Below are 23238 nucleotides of genomic sequence, written 5' to 3'. Positions count from 1 at the left end.
TTAAAAAGATCATCATCTATTATTAGCTTTTAGTATTTGATAATTTGTAAAAACGAAGGCACATGATTCTTCATAATTCGATCCCCTCCTATACTAAATTCCAGCTCTGCCCATGGCAGTCCCAGTTCTTAGAATCCGGTTGCCTCTCACCAATGATTCACAATGTTCATATTTCTTCCCTTCTACAGCCATCTGACCTTGCATGTGAAAACAATATAAAGAAGACCTGACCTTCCAGGGATGGATGTCTTCAAGGGATCATCAGTTTTTGAGATTTTGGGGTTTTCCTCATTTCGGAGTCGATGATGCACAACAACTCATCAACCCTTCGTTCTTAAGATAATATATACATATAGGGAGACCCGTTCAAAATTTTTAGTAGAGAAAGCTACAATTTCTAGAAGTCCATTTTATAAAAAGCCGAAGGTCAATAGTTTCATGGTGGGATAATACAAGGTCAAGCTCAATGTCTCCTCTTAAATATTTTCAATTGTTGGGATTTTTTGGGTCAATAATCGTTGTGGGAATTAAAAATTAAAAGGGAGGAGAGAGCAAGCAACACAGAAAGCCCACCAGTTGACGTTGCAACATGCCTTCCACTACACATCCACAATTCACAAATTTGGTTTTGTTTGCAAAAAGAGTTCCTTGAGAAAACAGATAATCCTTTTTGAGCACCCATCAATCTCTTTCTTTCTCCAAGAGCAAATTATGGCAGCAGTACCAGATTATGCTTCCACTACCATCACGATTGGATCTTCTAATCCTGATGTTTTTCTCAACTTTAGGGGTGTAGATACTCGTAATAACTTCGTTGGATTCCTTCACTTAGTGATGAAAATCAAAGGAATTGATGTGTTTCTTGATAGTGAAAAGTTATGGACTGGAGAAGCTATTGGACCAGCTTGCCTTAGAGCAATTGGTCTGTCCAAAATCTCAATCCCTGTCTTCTCTCAAAGATATGCTGACAGCAAATGGTGTCTACTGGAACTTGCTTAGATTCATCGATATCACATAGAGAATGGTCAATTGGTGTTGCCCATATTCTTTGATGTTGATCCCTCACATGTTCGGAATCAGACTGGGAATTTTGAAGAAGCATTCAAGGAACATGAGAAGAATTTTGAGCCTCAGATTGTAGACAGTTGGAGGAAAGCTTTGAAGGCAATTGGAAGTTTGAAAGGAGAATTCATTGACAAGAACAAGTAAATCTCAACCCAGAAAATTCAAATTTCATAATTAATTTTTCACATCGTTTTTTTCTTTTTATTTTATTATTATTAAGGTTCAGATTTTCTTCTCAAAGTCACTTTAGTGCTGGAATAAAGTAATACTTTGAAATTTTACCAAAAACGAACGAAATTTCTTTTTTAGTAAATTAGGTTATGTTGAAGCTCTTTATCACTTCGATGAGACTTCTGTTTAAGCTGCAAATCCCCACTTCTTCTATAAAAATGCGTATTTCCATATTCTTTGTGTGTATTTATTATTTTCTCAACCAAGTAAATTTATATTTTTTATTGATGCGATATTTATTTTTTATAACTAATTATTACAGGAATCAAGCACAGATTGTTGAATTAATTGTTAAAAGGGTTTCAGACGTGCTGGTTAGTAACACGTATCTGGCTGAATGTAAATATCCAATTGGTATGAGCTCTCGTATAAATGATCTCTTATCTTTGTTAAGCATGGGTTCTCAAGATGTTCAATTCATAGGAATTTGTGGCCTGTGTGGTATTGGGAAGACAACTGTTGCTAAGGCTGTCTATAATTGTATACATTCACAGTTTGATAGGCAAAGTTTTGTTTCGGACATTAACAAAGTGACAGAACGCAATGGCCTTACTTATTTGCAGCAGCAAGTTCTTAAAGACATCTTCAAAACAGATTTCGACATTTTTGATCATTATAGAGGGAAAACAATGATAGAACGAACACTTCGGAATGAAAATGTTCTTCTTGTTCTCGATGGTATAGATAGTAAAGAACAGCTAGATGCTTTGGCCGGTGAGATCAGTTGGTTTGGTGGAGGAAGTCGGGTACTGATAACTACAAGATATGAGCGTATCCTGAATGTTGCCAAAGTCGATAAAGACAAAATCTATTGGCTCAAAGAGCTCAACCATGAGGAATCTCTTCATTTATTTAGTCTGCATGCCTTCTCAATGGTTGAACCTCCTGAAGAATATATACAACTTTCACATGATATGGTAAGTTATTCAAGAGGGCTTCCTTCAACTCTAGAAGTGTTGGGGTGTTACTTGTCGGATATTAGCAGCAAAGAAGACTGGAAAATTACGTTGCGGAAATTGAAAACCGGAAAGGCTTCGATCTACCAGCTTGCATCTTTACGTGGACGAATAAAAAACACAAGAACACGTCCTATGGTAGAGGATCCCATCTGTTGTCACCCTCTACTTCAGAGAACCAATGGATTCAACAACCCTGTTACTATGGTAACCCAAGTCTTTACACGATGTCTAGATTCAAATGGCTCCACAGCTACGAACAGAATTACAGTCACAGGGAGTTCACAAAATCTGAATGGTACTGGACGGCTCACAACACCCAAGAACAAAGATAAATTAGCTAAATTCAATATTGGAGGATCACTGGATCCAAATGGCTCCAAAGCTGCCAATGATAGAGTTGTCAGGCAGTTCACAAGCAGAGCAAAGAATCAAGATGAATCACCTAATAAGCCAATTAGGTTCACATTGAAAATGATGAAAGCTGCAACAAAGGATTTCGATGCATCACTCAAGATTGGAAATGGTGGGTTCGGTACAGTTTACAAGGGTTTTCTGAAGCAAGGCAGTCGGTGGGTAGCCATCAAGGTTGCTGATCTGCCACATTCGCAATCTAGACAAAGAAGGGAAGAATTTCTGAATGAGATTACGGTTCTATCGAATGTCAGGCATAGGCATTTGGTTTCACTAATTGGCTTCTGTGAGGAAAAGGATGAGATGATTTTGGTGTATGAGTATATGGTACAGGGGAGTCTTCGCCACTGTCTCCTTCACCATAATTTGACATGGAAGGAGAGATTACAGATTTGCATAGATGTTGCTCGTGGACTCCACTACCTCCACAGTGGCTCACCGGAGATGAAAGTAATTCATAGGGATGTGAAGACAGATAATATACTATTGGATGAAAAGTTTATGGCTAAGGTAGGAGATTTTGGAATCTCAGTAATATCTGAAGGTCCTAATCTGATATCGGATAATACCCATGATTTCTGCACTGATGATTTGAAGGGTTGGCATCCAGAAGAAAAAATAATACATAAGTTGAAGGGAACCCCTGGATATATTGATCCAGAATATGTAGAAACTGGAAGATTCACTGACAAGTCTGATGTTTACTCTTTTGGCGTAGTATTGCTTGAGGTTGTTTGTGGTCAACAACCTTTCTACAACAGGTTGTTGAGCACGTTTAGCTATCATTTAACCAACGGAGAATTTGCTAGAGTAATGTTGCTTCCCCTCCGAGTGGACAGATGCCGTACACGCCGAGTGGACGGATGGCTTATAGGGAAGTATTCTCCTGAATCAATGGAGTTATTTGAGGAGATTGTAGAGAAATGCATTCGCAAGGAGGGTCAGCACCGGCCGACTATGGAGGAAGTGTTGTCAGATTTGGAGCGTGTCTTGAAGTTGCATGAAGATTGGTTAACCGTAAGTGCAAATAAACAAATTAATTCAGAAAAGTCATCGGACTGCAGCCGTGGGAAGTAGTTGGTTTATTTTGATCCATCAATTAATTTTCTATCACATATTCAATATTTTTTTTATATTATTATTAATTAACCCTATTGCTCTCTTATGCTTATGCTAGAGTGAGAGATGACTTACAAATTCACGACAGTCAAGCTCAGAGATGATCAAAATTGATCATATTGGAGATCAAAAGGAATGCTGCTAGGCTGCCAAGATATGGTATATGATTTTATTACTCCCCCAGCCTGAGGGTTTGCATAATCTTACTTTCCTTTTTGTTTTTCTTTACTGGTGTGGCTTTTTCACTTTAGTAATGAAAACAAAGAAAACCCTATCTTCCCCACCTGCCTCTCTTTATTTCTTGCAGCAAGTAGGATTATCAATTTTAACGTTGAAGAGGAGCAGTGGGAATTAATGAAGAAAAGCCACATAAGTGGGGATCTCATTGAATCCTTCGAGTTTCTGAGCGGTAACATTTTGATCGATTTCAAAATTATCTACTAGAGATATCACTAGCATTGAGAATCAAACTTCTATACATGTTCTCCTGATTGTGAATTAAGATTAAAAAAATCATACTACCTATTAAACTTATCATAAACATTCAAACACAAGAATCCAATAATTAACGTGGTTCGACGTTCATTGTGAAGTCTACATCTACGGTAAAAAAATTCTAATCAACTTATTTCTGAGGTGAAGTTTCATTATCTTTAAATAGAAAATAGTAAGAATTCCACAAGAACTTAAATTATAATATGACTCCCCTCTCTGTTAGTCTTCTTATAGAGTTGGGAGACTAACAAGTTACGATGGGAATCATAACTCATCACTCAAGTGGAAAGGAAACGCGGGCGCGGACCCGGCCGCTGGATCGAAAACATCATCTGAGATCAACTTGCTCAATGTAATTTGAAACAATCCATTTGATAAGGTTTTGGCGAAAACATTTGCAAGCTGATTTTTATTTCTTGCATAATGGGTTTCTATAGTTCCATCCTGAATCTTCTCGCGAACAAAATGACAATCAACTTCAATGTATTTAGTTCTTTCATGAAACACCGGATTAGAAGCAATATTGATACTCCAATTTATATATATATATATATATATATATATCTAAACAATGCTTTGGTTTTGATGAGTTATGTTACGAATGTTTTTTATATATTTTCTTTGTTTATCCTAGATGTAGAGATACAGAAGAATGAAAAGTTGTCTCAAATTAGGTTTTAGTCTTTTTTTTTTTATATGGAATATTTATGGAAGTATAAAAAATTTTGTGCTAAATGCAAAAGATCAATTTGCTATTGATTCGTATTTTTGCTCCTGTACTTATTCAAATAAGTTGTATTCAAGCACGTATATACATTTAACGTATGATTGACATACATGACTTATTGAACCGATTAATTGAAAATATACTACTTGCCATATGGGCTGATTAATTGCCATATGTCTTACTAACTTTGGCCATACCCCAAAACGACATTCTTAATAATCTACTCAGTAAAAAGGAATGTGTCAAATGCGGTTAGGGAGGAGAATATGCATGGAATAATTTATGGAAACAATTTAAATTGCGAAGGGATTTTGTAGCGGAGTCTTCAAGGTCATCAAGCAATCTTTTTAATTATGTTCTAATGATTCAGGCCTCAAAAGGTAACATGCCAGATGTCACTAGGGAGGAGAATTTGCATGGAAAAATTTAAAGGAAATAATTCAAATTTGCCAAGTCTCAGTGTGTTTATTGACATCAAATTACGCTAGACACCAAATTTGGGCCCAAAATGACTTAAAATACCCTTCAAAATGAAGGTTGAAATCGACAACCAAAGGGATATCGAGTAAAAATTTGGCCTATTCACCAAGTTCAGTCCGGGAACTGCCGTGAGACAGAAATTTTTGACGAACTTTTATACCTTGGTAACATCCCAATTTCCAATGGTCAATTGGTGCTGCCTATATTCTTCCATATTGATCCCTCACATGTTCGGAATCAAAGCGGGAGTTTTGAAGAAGCATTTAGGGAACACGAGAAGAATTTTGAGCCTGGGATTGTAGACAGTTGGAGGAAAGCTTTGAAGGTGATTGGAAACTTGAAAGGAGAAGTTATTGACAATAACAAGTAAGTCTCAATCCCATAAAATTTAAACCTATTTTGACATGTCATTAGCAATTTTTTACGGTGTTTGTTTATTTGATTATAAAGATTGAAATTTTCTTATCAAAGTCACTTTTATTATTGAGTTTTTTTATTTTTTTTATTTGCATTAAATTATTACAGGAATCAAGCAGAGATTGTTGAATTAGTTGTTAAAAGGGTTGTAGATGAGCTCATTAGTAGCACCTACTTGGCTGAATGTAGACATGCAATTGATATGAGTTCTCGTGTACAAGATCTCTTACCTTATTTAAGTATTGGTTCTCAAGATGTTCAATTCATAGGAATCCTGGCCTTCGTGGCATTGGGAAGACAGCCATTGCTAAGGCTATCTATAATCATATCCATTCACGCTTCGATAAACAAAGTTTTATTTCAGACGTTAACAAAACAATGGATCGCATTGGCCTTGCTTATATGCAGAATCGAGTTCTTAAAGACATCTTTAAAACAGATTTTGACATTGTTGATCATCATAGAGGTAGAACACAGATAGAACAAAAACTTCGTAAAGAAAATGTTCTTCTTGTTCTTGATGGTGTGGATAGTAAAGAACAAATAGATGGCTTGGCTGGTGAGGTCAGTTGGTTTGGTCAAGGAAGTCGGGTAATAATAACTACAATAGACGAGCACCTATTGAATGTGGCCAAAGTGGACAAAATCTATTGGGTTAAAGAGCTTAACCATGAGGAGTCTCTTCGTTTATTTAGTTTGCATGCCTTCTCAAGTGATGAACCTCCTCAAGAATATATGCAACTTTCACATGATGTGGTAAGTTATTCAAGAGGGATCCCTTCAACTCTAGAGCTGTTGGGGTGTTATTTGTCAGCTATTAGCAACAAAGAAGAGTGGAAAATTACATTGCGGAAATTGAAAGCCGGAAAGGCTTCGATCTACCGGCTTTCGTCTTTGCGCAACCAAAGAGAAAACATAAACATGGGTCCTATTGAAGAGAATCCCATTTGTTGTTATCCTTTATCTCAAAGAACCATTGGATTCAACAACCCTGTTACAGTAGCAACTCGAGTCTTTACACGATGTCTAGATCCAAATGGTTCCACAGCCACAGAGAGACTTCTTGAGGGTTTCACAACAGAAAAGGAGCAAAATAAATTGGTAACAAACATGCCAAATACTCAAGCTGAGCCATCAAACAAGCCAATTAAGTTCACATTAAAAGAGATTAAAGATGCAACAAAGAATTTTGATCAATCACTCATGATTGGAGCGGGTGGGTTTGGCAAAGTTTATAAGGGTTATTTGGAAAAAGCCAGTTCGTGGGTAGCCATCAAAGTTGCTGATCAGGGAGGGAAACCTGGAGAAAGAAGGGAAGAATTTTTGAATGAGATTACGATTCTTTCAAAGCTCAAACATATGCATCTGGTTTCACTGCTTGGGTTCTGTGAGGAAGATAATGAGATGATTTTGGTGTATGAGTATATGACAAAGGGGAATCTTCGCCAACATCTCTGTGGCATTGGAAAAAATCAACTCCAAACATTGACATGGAAGCAAAGATTAGAGATTTGTATAGGTACTGCAAGAGGGCTCCACTATGTCCACACGGGCCCATCAGAGATGAAAGTAATCCACAGGGATGTTAAGACAGAGAACATACTATTGGATGATAAATTTATGGCTAAGATAGCAGATTTTGGAATCTCAGTAATATTTGAAGGTCCTGATCAAACATTAATGGATAGTGAAAAATATAAGAAAATCAAACCAAAATATATATATACGTATAAAAAAATTGAACATGGTGTATGGACTGATTATTTGAAGGGAACCCCTGTATTTATTGATCCAGTATACGTTGGAACTAGCGTATTGACTGACAGATCTGACGTTTACTCTTTGGGTGTAACACTGCTTGAGGTTGTCCGTGGTCAGATGATTTTAGCTCCAGGGATGGGCACGCTCACTCTCCGCTCACGCACGCGTCAACTTGGAAAAGGAGCCTTGCAATACCGAAAGCTAACCCGGAATAATATTGTTGTGGACGGACGGCTTAAAGGGAAGTATTCTCCAGAATCAATGGATAAATTCAAGGCGCTTGTATGTTTATGCATTCAATATGGCCGTGACTCTCGACCCCCAATGGATAAGGTATTGCTTTCTTTGGAGCTCATTTTGAAGGTGCACGAAGCTTGGTTAAAAGATAATCCAGAAGAGCAAATGATAGAAAAGTCAAGTCACTAAGGGGAGGTACATTGACGAAATTTAACTATTACTTTTGATCAATTTTTAAATCTTAACCATATATTCATTCAATACTACTTCTATACATCTTAATTAATCCTATTGTTTTCTTATGTTTATGCTAGAATGATCGGTTTCTTCCATAGAAAACATTGTTGTTGAGGTTGAAGCTATGATGAAAGGTTTGGAACGGACAAGGGAGCTAGCTAAAGTTGGACAAGCTTTGGTAGGAGGCGTACTCGATGGAAGCTACAGTTTTGTTTCAAAATCTTAAAATTACTTAGGTTTGTGTTGTAAAGATGGTGGAATATTCAGGAATACTTGAACAAAATTGAACGGAAAATCTCACTTTGTCGTGCTAACCCAGTTGCTAATTCGTTTATGAAGGGCAATGACAAAATCTCAGACAATCAAGCTCAAATTAAGAAGGTCTAGATTGATCATATTGTACATCGAAGGGAAGCTACCAAGCTGCTAAGATACAGAATGTGATTTTTCTTTTGTCCCCAACTTGATGAATATTCATATCTATGCTTTTCCATTTTAGTAATGAAAATGATTAAGAAAACCCTTTATTTCTCTCATATCTCTCTTTATTTCCTGCACCAAGTAAAATTCTCCAGCTGATATTACTGTAGTCAACGTCTCGCTCATTTGTTCGAATACACATATCAATTTGAACCATGAAGAGGAACGGTGGGAAATAGTGAAGAAAAGTCCTACAGATATTAATGGGGATCTCACTGAAACCTTCGAGTTTCTGAACAGATTTATTTTTCAATGTTGATTTCAAATTCTCGACTGGAGATACCACTTCCACGGAAGATCAAACTTATATGTATGTTCTACTAATCGAGAATCAAGAGTAATCAAATCATCGTGCCCAAGAGAAAATGTTGGGAAACCATTTTTTGCATATATGCGTCTAGGATTTCTTGTTTCTATTGCACATTAGTCTTGGGAACTGTAAGATCGATGACTTTCATATTTGTTTTGAGAGAAAGAGAAGAGTGAAAGTATTAAGACACAACTCAATAGTAGAAAATGATTGAATGATTTCATATGAGAGAACCTCAAATATATAGACAGCCTACATCCCATGCTGGTAGGTAATTATGAACAATAAAAGAAAGATATAAAAGATGGAAATACAATACAAGGAAATGTTTATATGGAAATATAATACATGGAAATGTTCTTTTGTTTAAGACAAATTGCAATAATACATGGAAATGACTTGTAATGGAAATACAATGTATAAATGGAAAAAACGCGAATTCTGCAAGGAATTGAGATTTGGTATGGAAAGAATTTGAATTAAAGGAATTCAAATAGAAAGAATTCAGATGAGAAGAGCAAATAATATGGAAATAATTGAGATGAGGGAATAATATGGAAAGAATTCAAATGAGAAACAAATGCCTTAGGGAACAGAAAGGGTGATTGGGAAAAATCATCCTTAGCATTCCTAATAGAATAGAAGTTGATTGAGTTAGTGGGTATATGAAGGGAACCCCTAGGGAAAATGCTCTCTGAACAAAGTCTGCTGGTTAACTCTGGTCAAATGGTGTAGTTCTACTCGAGGTTCGTGGTCAGCAGGATCTGGCTTAGTACTTGTAGCTATTTCTTATCGGGATTAGATTAGATTCGAGTGTTTATATTCCAACACACAAAAAAAAAACCCTCCCGGAATCTTAAGATTAATATCTCTAACGCTTTCCTATGATATTGGTAGAAACTGCGTCTTCCTAGACTATGCTTACAATGGGAATCAGTCCATAGTAATGTAATGAAGAAAGTTTATAAGGATGCATACCTCTAAATCCAACGACTGGAAAATGTTCTTTCTTCAAACCCACCTAGAGGACTAACCAACTCATCAGAGAACTCACTACACCCAGCTGAGAAGTAACTGGAGTGTTCTTCCTCACCAGAATCATCAAATCCTGCCCAAGCCGATTCGGTTTCGGTTCTCGAATTCTGAGACCCAATAGCACCAACCAATGAGATGTAATTGGAGTTCTCTTGCCCACTAGAATCATCAAATCTTGCCCAGTCTGGTTTGATTCCGGTTCTTGATTTCTCAGATCCCAGTGGACCAACCAATTTGTCGTGGGTGGAATATTCTTGCCCAGCACCAGTAGAATCTTCATTTCCAAGCAAGGGCGATTCAATTGTGATTCTGGAATTCTCAGTCCCAACTCCATCAATCAATGAGGAATGCGTAGAATATTCTTCCCCACCGTTTTCTTCCCAAGCTTCGTGCAGCTGCAAGACATACTCCAAATCTCGCAACACTTGTTCCATTGTGGGTCGATTCTTCCAGGAGTTTGAAAAGCTGGACTGGTTTTGGGATGCAGAACTCGGACGAGGATTAAAATCAGACTCGGGCTCAGAAATTGCTGACTGTGATTCATAATTGTTAATACCCTGGTTTTGAGATGCAGAACCCGGATGAGAATTAAAATCAGACTCGGGTTCAGAAACTACTAATGATTCATAGAAGGTAATACCTTCAAGGCATTTCCTTGCGATATCAAAAAGTCTCTTCAATGATTCCGGGGAGTAGTTTCCGTCAAGACGTGGGTCCACAATGGATTCCAGGGATCTTAGACTTCCGCTCCGAAGTACCCATTTTGATATGTCGATCCGATTATCTGGTACAAATGCTGATCGACCGCAAACAACCTCAAATAGAACCACACCAAAGGAGAAAACATCAGTTTTTGAACTGAAATGTCCATACATCGCGTATTCTGGAGCCATGTATCCGAAGGTTCCCACTATTCTAAGGGTACTAACATGGGTTTCAACTGGTGCAGGACCTATTCTTGATAATCCGAAATCCGCAATCTTTGATACAAAATTCTCACCCAATAATATGTTGGCTGGCTTCATATCCCTATGGACTATGCCACATTCTCCCAATGAGTGGAGGCAGTGTAGCCCACGAACAACACCTATGCAAATCTCTAATCGTTGCTTCCATGTCAATGGTGGGTAACCACTCTCAAGCAGATGATTCCTGAGACTCCCATGTGCCATATACTCATACACTAAAATCAGCTCATTCTTTTCCTCGCAGAACCCAAGTATGGAAACCAAGTTTTCATTGCTGAGACTCCCATTTTCCATATGCTCATACACAAGCATCTCTCTTTCAAATTCCTTTTGACCTTGTGTAGACTGCCGACTCAGGCGCAGGCGCTTGAATGCTACCACAGTGCCATCATAAAGTTTACCCTTGTAAACATTTCCAAAGCCACCAACTCCAATCAGCAATGAATCATCAAAATTATTTGTTGCAGCTTGAATCTCTGATATTCTGAACCGCTTACCAGCTCTCTCGATAACTTTAGAGCCAATTGGGTTCGAATATCCTCTAGTGAATCTAGATATTGCAGCATGAAAAATCCCTAAAGGTGTGAAATGCTCATTACCAACTCTGTCATTGGTTGCAGAGGCATTTAGATCCAACATGCATCCTTTGAAGACTCTGGATGCTTTAGCAACAATGTTGTTATTTCCCATGTTTCCATGACTTGGTGGACGCCGACCAAGGGAATTATTCCTTCTTTCTGTATGCAAAGATGCAAGATTGGAGATAGAAGCTTTACCTGATCTCAATTTTCGTAACGTACTTTTCCACTCTTCTTTGCTTCTTATGTCTGACAAGTAAGACCCCAATACCTCTAGAGTTGAAGGCAATCCTCTAGAATAACGTGTCACATCACGGGAAAGCTTCACATAATCTCCAGGAGGTTCTTTCATCGAAAAAGCATGCAAACTGAATAGCTGTAGAGATTCCTCATTGTCCAGCTCTTTAGGCCAATAGATTTTATCCTCAGCAATTTTAGCCACCTTTAAGATATGTTTGTATCTTGTAGTTATTATGACTTTGCTTCCTGGACCAACCCAATTGTGCTCGCCAACCAACGCAGCTACTTGTTCTTTGCTGTCCACATCATCGAGTACAAGAAGAACATTCTCTTTGCAGAGCATGCGTTTAATTATTCTTTTTCCTTGATGATAATGGCTTATGTCAAAGTCCACTTTGAATATATCTTTAATAAGCCTTTTCTGTAAAGATGCAAGACCCATGCATTGCATTGCCTCTTGCTAACATCTGAAATAAAACTGTGCCGATTGAATTTTGGAAGGATGTGGTTATAGAGAGCCTCAACAATGGTTGTCTTCCCAATTCCTTGAGAACCACAGATTCCCATGAATTGAACATCATTGGAATCCATACTTAGTAAGGATAACACATCACCTATACGTTTATCCATGCCAATAGCATATTTACATTCATCTAAGTGGGTGCTACTTGACCAGCTCATCGACACCCTTTTTACGATTGATTCAAGTACCTTTGCTTGATCCCTACAATCAATTAATATCCAGAGAAAATTACAGCAATTTGTAATGATAAGAAAACACCAAGTAAAAAATATACAAAGGTTTTGAATTTTTAAAATGAGTCCCCTCCATTTTAATTGAAAATAGGCATAACTCCCCCAAAATCAAAAGCTTACAAAGACCCCCCACCAAACTTGACACCATTAGAAGAATATTAAAAATAAAAGCATAATTACTATCTTAACAAGAAGATTAAGTTATATAAAAGATAAAAACTAAATTATAAAATTACAAACTTGCCCCCCCCCCCCTCTATTTTGATCTCCATCGTTCACCTTAGCTGAGATATATTTTTGTGAGGTGACTCTGAGGAAGGAAAAGAGAGCGGTGAAAGAGAGATGATAAGAAAAAGAGGTCTAATGGACCATGGAGGCCCTAATTCTTCCATCAAAATCAAGATCCAAAGGATTGTTCTTCAATGAACTCCACTACCAATCCAGGTACCTTTCTTCTTGTATTCTTGAAAACCCACTACATCCATAGTCACAAGAGAGCTTTTCATACAAAAGATTCTTGCAAAGTTTTTTGCACTTAAAAAATAGTTATTGGTTTTCAGTAAACCAACGCAAAGAAAAATGATAACTTCATGAGACAATTGGTTTGCAAGTTTATGAAAATTGAGGATATCACACATCATGTACTGTTAGTCATGGAGAGGTCATTCATTTCAAAGGATAGTAACCGAAGCAAGAAGCACACCCCGACCGGCGACCAAGGGCAAACAAGCGACCAAGGAAGCGGCCGACCACGGCAGAGACCCGACGGGAAAACCACACCGCCACTCCTAGAAAGGTAAACGGTAAAGACCTTCAGAGTTACTCCAACACAACTCCAGGTATATCGAGTCTAACCGATCAAAGCTATAAAGCACCTCGGGCTATGAGTAAGATTCAACGGGATCAATTATTTGAATTCTCTATTGAGTGGTTGAGATCATATCATTGGTACTGACTTGCTCATCGGACACATACCTCGACCCCCCAAGGTTGAGATTCTGTATCAATAGTAACCAAAAGGGAATGGGGTGTAGTGATTGATAGAAGAATGAATATGCTGCCTAAAAGGACACGTATAGAAGAAACCTAATCACACATTTGATTAAAACTTCAAAACTCATAAAGTAATCCCACTTGCCATTTGTAATGCAAATCATACACAAATTCTGTACAATAATTAACAAACTTTTTCAAAAGAACTTTTGGGTTACAAAACTGTTATTGACAATTTTTCATTCGATGAACTTGTTCAGGAAGTTCAATTCAGTTCTCCTTATTCCTGATATGGGTTCTACAATCCATCTAGAATCTAGATGGAATGTAAGCTTTGCAGCCGTATCGAGTGAACCACGTGGCCATGACATATATTCTAATTCTAATAAAACAAAAAGAGAAAAACTAGAGCTCATGGATTTGGGGGGCTGTACGGCTCCAAGAAGCAAAGATGGAGGAAGCCGATGAGGGTCAAAAGGTGCCAAAAATTTGATTTTATAGCTTGAATGAGATTTATCTTCTCCATAATGGATTCCGAGCATGTTTGCCTTTGTCAATCAGATTATTGTCCATTGGTGGAAGAAAGCAAGGAAGAAGTATTGGGGATACGGATGCACAACCACAAATAAAGAAGAACCGCAAACAAAACACACAAGAGGGATTTAACGTGGTTTGGCAAAATCTTACCTACATCTACTAGAGAGGAAAGAAGATTCATTATTTCAAAAAACTCACACCACTCTCACACCCACAAAGTGTTATCCTTTGTTTGCCCCCAATCCCTATTCCTAGGATGGGTTCACCAATCTACCCTACTTGGATTTATACATCTAGATTATCCCACAAAGACTATTTATAGGGAAACCTAAAACCCTAATCCCAATATAATTACAATCAACCCAATATTAGTTATTGACCCAAACCTTGTTTCAATTACAAATACAACCCAATTATAATTATATGGACCCACAGAATGCAAGACACCCAAACCCAACAATCTCCACCTTGGCTTGAATTCTGCAAACCACATTGAAGAAAACCGTTGATGATGTCTTTCTTCAATTACCCATCTCTGTGTATCCTCCACACATTACTGCATGACCCACATTTCCTTTTAGGGATGCAATTCCGGACCGTCATTACCAAAACCAACATAGTGCACACTCCCACACCAGAGTGTCATGTACAGCTCATCACCGCCATACGATGTGACATGGCTCCACCTCTCCTACTGCTGTAGCCGGCTCCGAGAGATCCTTGTCAATCACCAACTTCAAAGTGAAAGTCACATGCTTCCTTCTCAAAATTTCCCTTGTTGGATGCCTAAGCAACCTGTAAATTTTGTCCACCTATTTCCATGCGCCTTGCAAGCCTGTACAATTCACCTGATATGTGCCTTTCATGCCCATCAATCAACCCAGAGAACATGACCGTTGATCTCCGTACGAACCCACAAGATCAATACCAATTTGATCTTTGCCATTCGTACTCGTCATCAACCTAAAGAACTTGACCGTTGATTTTTGTACAAATCCACCAAATCAATACGAACGGAATGAAATCTCATCGATCCGTCACTTCCATTGAGGCTAGAACGCCCAAAAACCTTAGGAGCATATAAGCCCATGCAAAAAATTTTCACACAAAATCCTGTGGAAACAACTTGTACAATACTATGCAAATCCTTTTCTGGTCTTTTCCTCCACGGATTTTTGTTCTTCTCTATTTTTATCGACATTCCACCCACTCAAACTTTTCAAACACCCCCCTTTTTTTTTTCTTTTTTCCAGCTGATTACTTGTTAAAGTAACAAGTAATCATTACATGGAACAAGTACAAAAGGTTTAAAACCTTCAGCATAATACTCGTTATTGGTCGATTGCCAAACCCTTTTTTTTCTTGGCAACCTTGCAATCCAAACTTGGATCACTATAAATCTCCTTTTTTGTTGTTGATCCAATCCAATCAAAACACAAGAAAAAAAAAAAAAAAAGATAAAAAAACTTCACGATCCGGATAAATCTAGAATCGTACATTCGATCAATCCGTCGAAGCTTCCTTGTTCTCCATACACTAATATTCTCTTTCCTAAATCTTCGCACACCTTCGATGATGATCCACCGAAGCTTGCTCTGATAACACTTGTTGGAGATACGGATGCATAACCATGAACAAAGAAAAACCGCAAACAAAACATACAATAGGGATTTAACATAGTTCGGCAAAATCTTACCTACGTCCACCAAAGAGAAAAGAAGCTTTACAATTTCAGAAAATCTCACACCACTTTCACACTCACAAAGTGCTACCCTTTGTTTGCCCCCACTCCCTATTCCTAAGATGGGTTCCCCGATCTCCCCTACATGAATTGATACATCTAAGTTATCCCACATAGACTATTTATGGAAAAACTTAAGACCCTAATTTTCATATAATTACAATTTTAACCTAGTACTAGTAATTGACTCAAACTCTATTTCAATTACAAATACACAACCCAATTATAATTATATGGACCCACAAAATAAAAGACATTCAAACCCAACAAGAAGATGGGTGAAAGAATTTCCCTTCACCCATCTCTATGAGTGCAGTTCAACTTTAAAAATAGAATTTAAGATAATTGGTATTGTGGTCATTTTAACCCTATAGGGATAATAACTATGTACAATCACTAACACCATGAAGGATGGAGGGGGTCAATGAAATGTTTTGAATCTGGGGAGGTGTGTCCTTTTCTTATAGAAATAAAGGGGGGTTCATGTAAAAATTCTAAATATATCATTTATTTTCAAATGCAAAGCCATAAAAAATAAATATTAGTGAAAATTGAGTACATGTACAAATTGAAAATATTTAGTCTTGCTTGGCTACAATATGAAACGTATTATAAAGTTGAGGTTATGACTCTACAGACATACTCTAGAGTAGGGGGTGAAAAATCGACCCTGATGACCTGATATCTCCCTCAGCTTGAATAAGGTTTGGGCTCTCAAAATTTTGGCTCTGAAAGTTTGTCGTGATGCCGGAGTGGCCCAAGACTAGGGTCAAGGTCATGCTTTAGTTGAATGTTTCCACATGGTTGGAAATTTGTCACACCCCGCCCGCCAGGCCCGGTTAACCGCCCGACAACCCGCGGATGTGAACCGTCACAGAATCCATGGTTTTAGTCTATCAATAATAATAAATACAAATACAGATAATCAAGAGCAAGAAAAGTGCAATAATTAATAAACAGGTTACAGGAGTCCAAATACTCCGATAAATATCCAAGAAATAATCAAAGGAAAGAATCAAGAATCAAATGTAATATCGAGTTCGCGGAAGCAAAATAAATAACTAGATAATCTTCATCTTCGGAGGCTTCATGCTCGCAAGTCCATGTACCCGTGCCACATCGGCTTCAAACGAGAAGGCTCTTTCATACGAATCATCTCCAACTCCGACATTGTGCAACCATCCGTACGTTATATAATACATACAATGAAAGGAATGAGTTCCAACGAACTCGGAAGGAACAAGCAATTCTCAATATATGTCAATACAACCACGAATGCACAGATGAAATGATATGGATGGTATGCGAAATATGAATGCTACTAAGATCTAACTATGCAAGTCTTTAATGGCTGACATGCTTTAAGATATACACCAGCCCTCCTTTGGGTAAGTCTCATCACTCGATCCGGCAAGGACTGGTTACCCGAGGGATCCGGGCAAAGGGGTAAGTCCACACCGGCTCTCAAAACCGTGGCTGGGGGTTAAGTCAACACCTCTCACCACGACCATGGCAATGAGCGGCGCATGTCGGGGTTTCTAATCCAATGCAAGGTCATAATGGTAACATACTATATGAAGTCCAGATACTTCCCCATGGCACCAACCAACCGGTCAGATCCCGCAACCTAGGAGTAAGAATCCTCACGACCGGCTACCTCGTGGACTCCACCCTTAACCCTATGGTCATCCACATATTATTGGGGCGGATGCCCATGACTCCTCGCGACACCCGGTCCGCTCCTTGGACGCCATGAGCCCAACCCTAACATATGCAACCCTACCATTACATGACCAATAGTGGACCACCGAGTCTCCGCACGGACTGGTTACCGCGTTGGATGAAACATAGTCACGTCACCATTGTCACGGGTCACCCGGCTCAATTCCCCGCCGAAAGGGTAATAGCATGTGGGGTACCTAGCCATGCAATCTAGACTCCTTAAGTATGTCATCAAGTAATCATGATAGTCTTGGAGACATCAGCAGGCATGTGTCCCATTCCACAGACCTTCGATATCCCAAGCCAAGATATCCCAATGGAATACCCCTTCCATCACAATCACACTACAACACTCTTTATCATACCATGAACAGTTGTGCAATATCATAAAAGATGAAGTACATCAAGGAATACCACAAACAACAAGTGTACAATAAGATTCACATGCTTTATACAATTACAGCAAGTTACATGATCAAAGAATAGTAAATAGAACAACGAAACATCATGTATATGTAATTGCATATAAATAAGAATGCATGTCCTTACCTGTAATTTAGTAGAAGTCCTCTAACTTGCAATCCAAAAACTATTATAAGACTTTTATTTGAAACAGAGAACACCTAGGCATAGGGTTACGGGAATGTATAAGTCACATAAACCAAATTGAATCAAAACCGAAATCTATTTGGTCAGTACACCGGCGCTTGTGCCGGCGCTAGGTTAAGCGACCGCCACTAGTGACCGCCCCAAAACGAGCTCAACGAAACTCGAGCTCGATTACTCGATTTCAATCCGGTTTCGAGTAATCTCATCCTAAGTCTCGAATTAAACACTCCCAAAGACAAAAGGGTAAGAGAAAGCAATCCCCTATCATCGGTGGATTATCCCTAACCCTCTCCTTTATTGAATTTTCCATCTCACGAAGCGGGGTTCGTTTATGGTTATTCCATCTCACGCAGATAAAAAAAGGGTAAAGAATAACCAAGGGGTAATCACAGTGACGAGGAAAAAGGGTAAAACCAAACTAACGGAGATAAAAGAGTAGAGAACGAAGGGTTAGTTCAATACCTCACACCGAAAGCCGAGAAGAAGAGAACGATCCTCCAAACCACGTCGCATCCGGAGACTCTTTCGGATCTTCCCCGCAGCCGTCTTAACTCCCAAATAAGAAATAACGAATAAAGTAATCGTTAAAGAGACGGAGTTTGCCTTTTATAGAAGTCTGGGGCAAAATAGGGCAAAATCCCAAAGCAGAGACCAGGGCGGTCGCTGGGCGCTTAGGTTAAGCGACCGCCACTAGTAACCGCCCCCATGAAATTTGTCATACAAGGGTGCTTTGCTCATGGGGTTGAAGACCAAGTACAACCAAACCCAAATGAAGACATGGGGGAGATCATAGTCCGAAAAATCAATCATAATAGGTTTGTAACAAAGAGGTTAGGGTTTCATCATAACATATGGCTCATGAAAAGGTTATGATCACGGAAAGAGAGGGAATGATTGTTATCAAGAAAATAGCAAGAAATCATAGGAAATCTAGTTTATGTTAACAGAAACATTACCCATGAGGTTTCCCTCACATGGAAGGTTACAAGAGGTTTCGAAAGATCATTCAAGGGTTAGGGTTTCAAGGAATTTATTTGGCTAGGGTTAAGATCATGATGATGATCATAGATCTCAAAGAATAGAATGAGATCATGGAATAGATGGTTGCAAGAATGCATCATCTTCTTCCTGATCTCAAACAAGAACAAGAACGAAGAAAGAATAATTAGAAATCCTAATTAGGTTAAACATGGATCATGAATAAAATATAGTGATCAAGTTTAGGTTAACACAAATATCACCCAAGGGAAAGAGAAACAACGAATGCACAATCTGAAAAAGGTGTTGGGGAGTTTCCAACAGATAAAAGAACAATAGGGTTTCATATATGGTTACCTCTCATAAGAGTTGGTTACCTCTCATGAGAGTTACCCATAATTAATTCTCACAAAAACAACCCAAGATAGATAAAGGAATATCTCATTAGTATTTTAAATAAAGGATGGAATTAGGAAGGGTCTACTAATGAGAGAAAATAAGGTTCTCAATTAAAGTGAAGGGAAACAAATTCAAATCATACAATTAGGGATTTACTAACAAGAATCCGTGTATCCCACGAAAAGACTAGGGAGAATAAAGATTCACCCTTAGGGCACAGAATTTACAATCAAGAAAGGTTTTGGGGAGAGTCCAATGAATTAATAGAAAATAAAAGGGTTGCCAATTGTTCCAAAGAAAAACAAGGATCAACTCCTCAATCATGAGGACACAAGGGAAGGTCATGGTAATAATATGAGACCTTCCCCACAATAATAAAGATAGGTAGGAAATTAGGGAAAGTATCATTAAGAGCTTTGGTGGAATCAAATTCAAGGATCATCGCCATATGGCTTCAAGATCATAGAGTGAATTAGGGGATTCACTTTAGGGTTAAAAGAATTAAAGAAGAGGTCATTACAGTAGTGTAATACCCTTCTCATGATTAGAAACTCGAAGTAGAGAAGAAAGAATGAATTAAAGAAGAAGCGAATTGAATACCAACCTTTTAGAAGAGAAACCGATGAAGAAATCGGAACGGATGCTTGGGGATCTTTCTTGGCTTCGAAGGAGAGGTTCTAGGGATCTTCCCACGTTCTCCCAAGGCTTAGAAACAGATTGAGAGTGAAACACATGGAGTTCCCCCTTTTAAATAGCACAAAGAGTTCAAGAGTTACTAGGGTTTCACCAAACTGACCAAACTGACCCTGTTGGTTGATTGGTTGCCAAAGAGGAAGTTCAAAGGTCGATCCCACACTATCTAAAGGTTTAGAAACATAATGGAAATAGTTTACCACGAAATTAAAAGAAATAAAGCTTTTGAAAACCTTCAAAACAGATATTTACCAAAATGCCACGCTCGGAACTTATTCAAAAATAGGGATTTAATGGGCTAAACTTCAATATTTTTGGATGGGCTTCTTTCAATACATCGCACTACTTACCTAGTATGGAGGGAAGTCTTCAAACCAGGTCCAACTAAGCTTTAGGTCCATCAACCAAGTTCTTCTTCACAAATAAATAGTTCAACACCAAATCAAGTAAGGTTTCCATAAGGAAACACCATCATCAATATCCATGGGTTTTGGGTCAAACACCATATCTTCTACTGAGATGGCCCACAAAGACATCTTCCTAAGATTTTCAAAGATAGAAAAACTGAAATCACGGTCAAACTTCAAAGTCAACATTAAATAAAACCCGACTTCACGCAAAACAGATCGGGTTTCCGGGCTAGATTTGGGCTGGGTGTCACAAAATTAGTCAAAACATAAACACTACTTGGTGAAGTACTATGACAACATACATTTACCCTAGAGAGTCTATTAAATACTTCTAGAAAGCATGGAATGGGCTAAGGCCCCCCCCCCCCCCGACGGCGGGCCAAAAAAAGAGATTAACCATAATAAATCATAAATACAATAGCAAGACTTGCTTCACACAAGAAAGAATAAGAATTTATGCGATTGAAGCTTACTTGCTTTCGTTGATCACCTCCCCTTTCAAACTTCCTATAACTTTCAAAGCATCCCTCCAACTCTTTACGATATGGGATTCAAAATTCTTCTCGTGTCTCCGAAATGCTTCTTCAAAGCTTCCACTTTGATTCCGAACATGGGACGGATCAATATCAATGAATATGGGTAAGACCAACTGACCATTAGTTTCATGGCAGTGACGAATTTGAGAAAGTTCCAACAAACATCATTTGCTATCTGCATACCGTGAAGAGAATACAGGGATGGAGATTTTGGAACCGTCAATTGCTCTAAGACAGGCTGGTCCAATAGCTTCTCCAGTCCAAAGCTTTTCACTATCCATAAAAACATTGATTACTTTGTCTTTCATAACCAAGTTGAGGATACCAGCAAAGTTATTTCGAGTATCTTCTCCTCTAAAGTTGAGGAACACATCATAACTAGAAACCCCAATTGTGAGGGTGAAAGTAGAAGAAGCTTCATCTATTGGCATCATACTTGCAGTTGCAGAAAAGAGAAGACTCTCAAAAGTGTTATTTTCTTGCAAGAAACTCTTCTGAGTCCCCTTGGTAATGTTCGGAAGCTATTCATCTTAAGTACTTAGTTTTTAGAAGAAAGTGCGAAGCTTTTTCCGAGCGCCTGCCTTGCATTAGATGAGTGGACATGGAAAGGATAGCGCGTTGCCCTACCGTGGAATTCTGCCAAAAAAGAACTCTACCTGCCATGGAAAAGAAAACTGATCCTTGACTTTTAAGTATAATATTTATCCTCACAATAATAATTAATGAAAAGGAAAAAAAAAAAAAATAAATAAATAAACAAACAAAGCGTAGAGTGTAGCCCAAGCCTACCATTGACTCCGGACAGCTGGATCGCAACTGCACAAAATGAACAACTTCCTACAATCCAAAAGAGAATAGTCATGAGAAAATCAATTTTGTTTTTCCAGCAGAAAGAGATTGAATGTCGTAGCTAATGACCAAATGAAGGATTTAAAAGAGAATAGGAAAAACACAAGCGCTTAGATGTGCGAAAAACAAGTTTTCCATCTAATTGTGCATAACTATAATCGCACCGTTCAAAAACAAAAGCCCTATCTTATCCAGTTTTTCACAAGGTTCAACTTGACATAATTAACAAATAAATTATCTCTTTCAAGACACCTAATGAACAAATACGAAAAAAAATGAGAACCAGAGCGCTTGAGGAAGACGACTGAACTGCTACCACATTCCGCCTATATAAAAATACAGTCAAAATTAATCGACAAGATGATTAATAGATCCAAATTCATGCGGTGAACTTTCACATTGGAGTGGATGGTTTCTTGATATAATTCATGAAAGGAAGAAAAATTGTGTGAAAAATAAAAACCTGATTTGCACTCACAGAATTGAAATCAAAACCAATACATGGAAATCCATTTCAGGGAGAGAAATGGGAAAAATCTGGCTTCCCCTTTTTCTTGGGTAGAAAATCTGACTTCCCAAGAACTCCACGGTCAGGCGTCCTTTTTATTGTGGAAACGAGCTCGAATGGTCTTTGGAGTCAATGGTAGACTTAGGCGAAGCTGCATTCTTTCTTTTTTCTTCTTCTTCTTTTTTTATTATATATTTATTTATTATTTATTATTTTTTATTTTTTCAATTAATTTTTGTAAGGAAATACATACCTCAGAGTCAAGAGGCCAAGAATTAGAACCCCAAGTACATTCTACTAAATTGAGCGTATAATCAAATTTTCCTTCTTTTTTTTTTTAATTTTTTATTTTATATATATTTTAAAATAATCTTTTGGATCATCATCAAACTCATCATATGAATTTGAGAGTGTAGTTGAAATATATTCAGATCGTATGATCCATACCCAAATCTCTAATCAATTACATTTCTTTTACAAGAACATAGCTGAATTCCTAATCCACTGACAACTCATGATATTGATTCATGCTAATTACACATCTTTACAAAACCACATGTCTGAGTTATTAAACTTAAAAGATAAATCCAGTGTCAGGTTCAAAAACAAGTCTCATGGATCCGAATTTTTAAAATCCCATCTTCTCGGTTGTTGTCCAACAAGATATCAGTCTAATGCTAACAGAGACACCTATGGACTGTAGAGATTACCACCTAGTCTCTTCGAAGAACCAAATCAACAAGAAAACAAACCCTAG

At 38.0% G+C, this 23238-nt stretch overlaps 1 protein-coding gene and 2 pseudogenes across 1 annotated transcript; 2 read left to right on the top strand and 1 right to left on the bottom strand.

The window, feature by feature from the left end:
* Positions 1-645: 645 nt before the first annotated feature.
* On the top strand, positions 646-3743 carry LOC149005985 (uncharacterized; annotated as a pseudogene).
* A 1510-nt stretch (positions 3744-5253) lies between these two features.
* Positions 5254-8091, top strand: LOC149005984 (uncharacterized). The gene is given in 5 exon segments (XM_089136018.1): positions 5254-5258; positions 5378-5387; positions 5603-5853; positions 6013-6176; positions 6179-8091. Coding segments are annotated over 5 exon segments (2343 nt in total).
* A 1818-nt stretch (positions 8092-9909) lies between these two features.
* LOC149005983 (uncharacterized) lies at positions 9910-21641 on the bottom strand (annotated as a pseudogene).
* Between the last annotated feature and the right edge of the window lie 1597 nt (positions 21642-23238).

The sequence above is a fragment of the Hakea prostrata genome, chromosome 9 (genome assembly GCF_041222555.1).
Source record: "Hakea prostrata isolate BN-2017 chromosome 9, UWA_Hpros_2, whole genome shotgun sequence".
Taxonomy (NCBI): domain Eukaryota; kingdom Viridiplantae; phylum Streptophyta; class Magnoliopsida; order Proteales; family Proteaceae; genus Hakea; species Hakea prostrata.
This window is presented reverse-complemented; position numbering and strand designations above follow the sequence as displayed.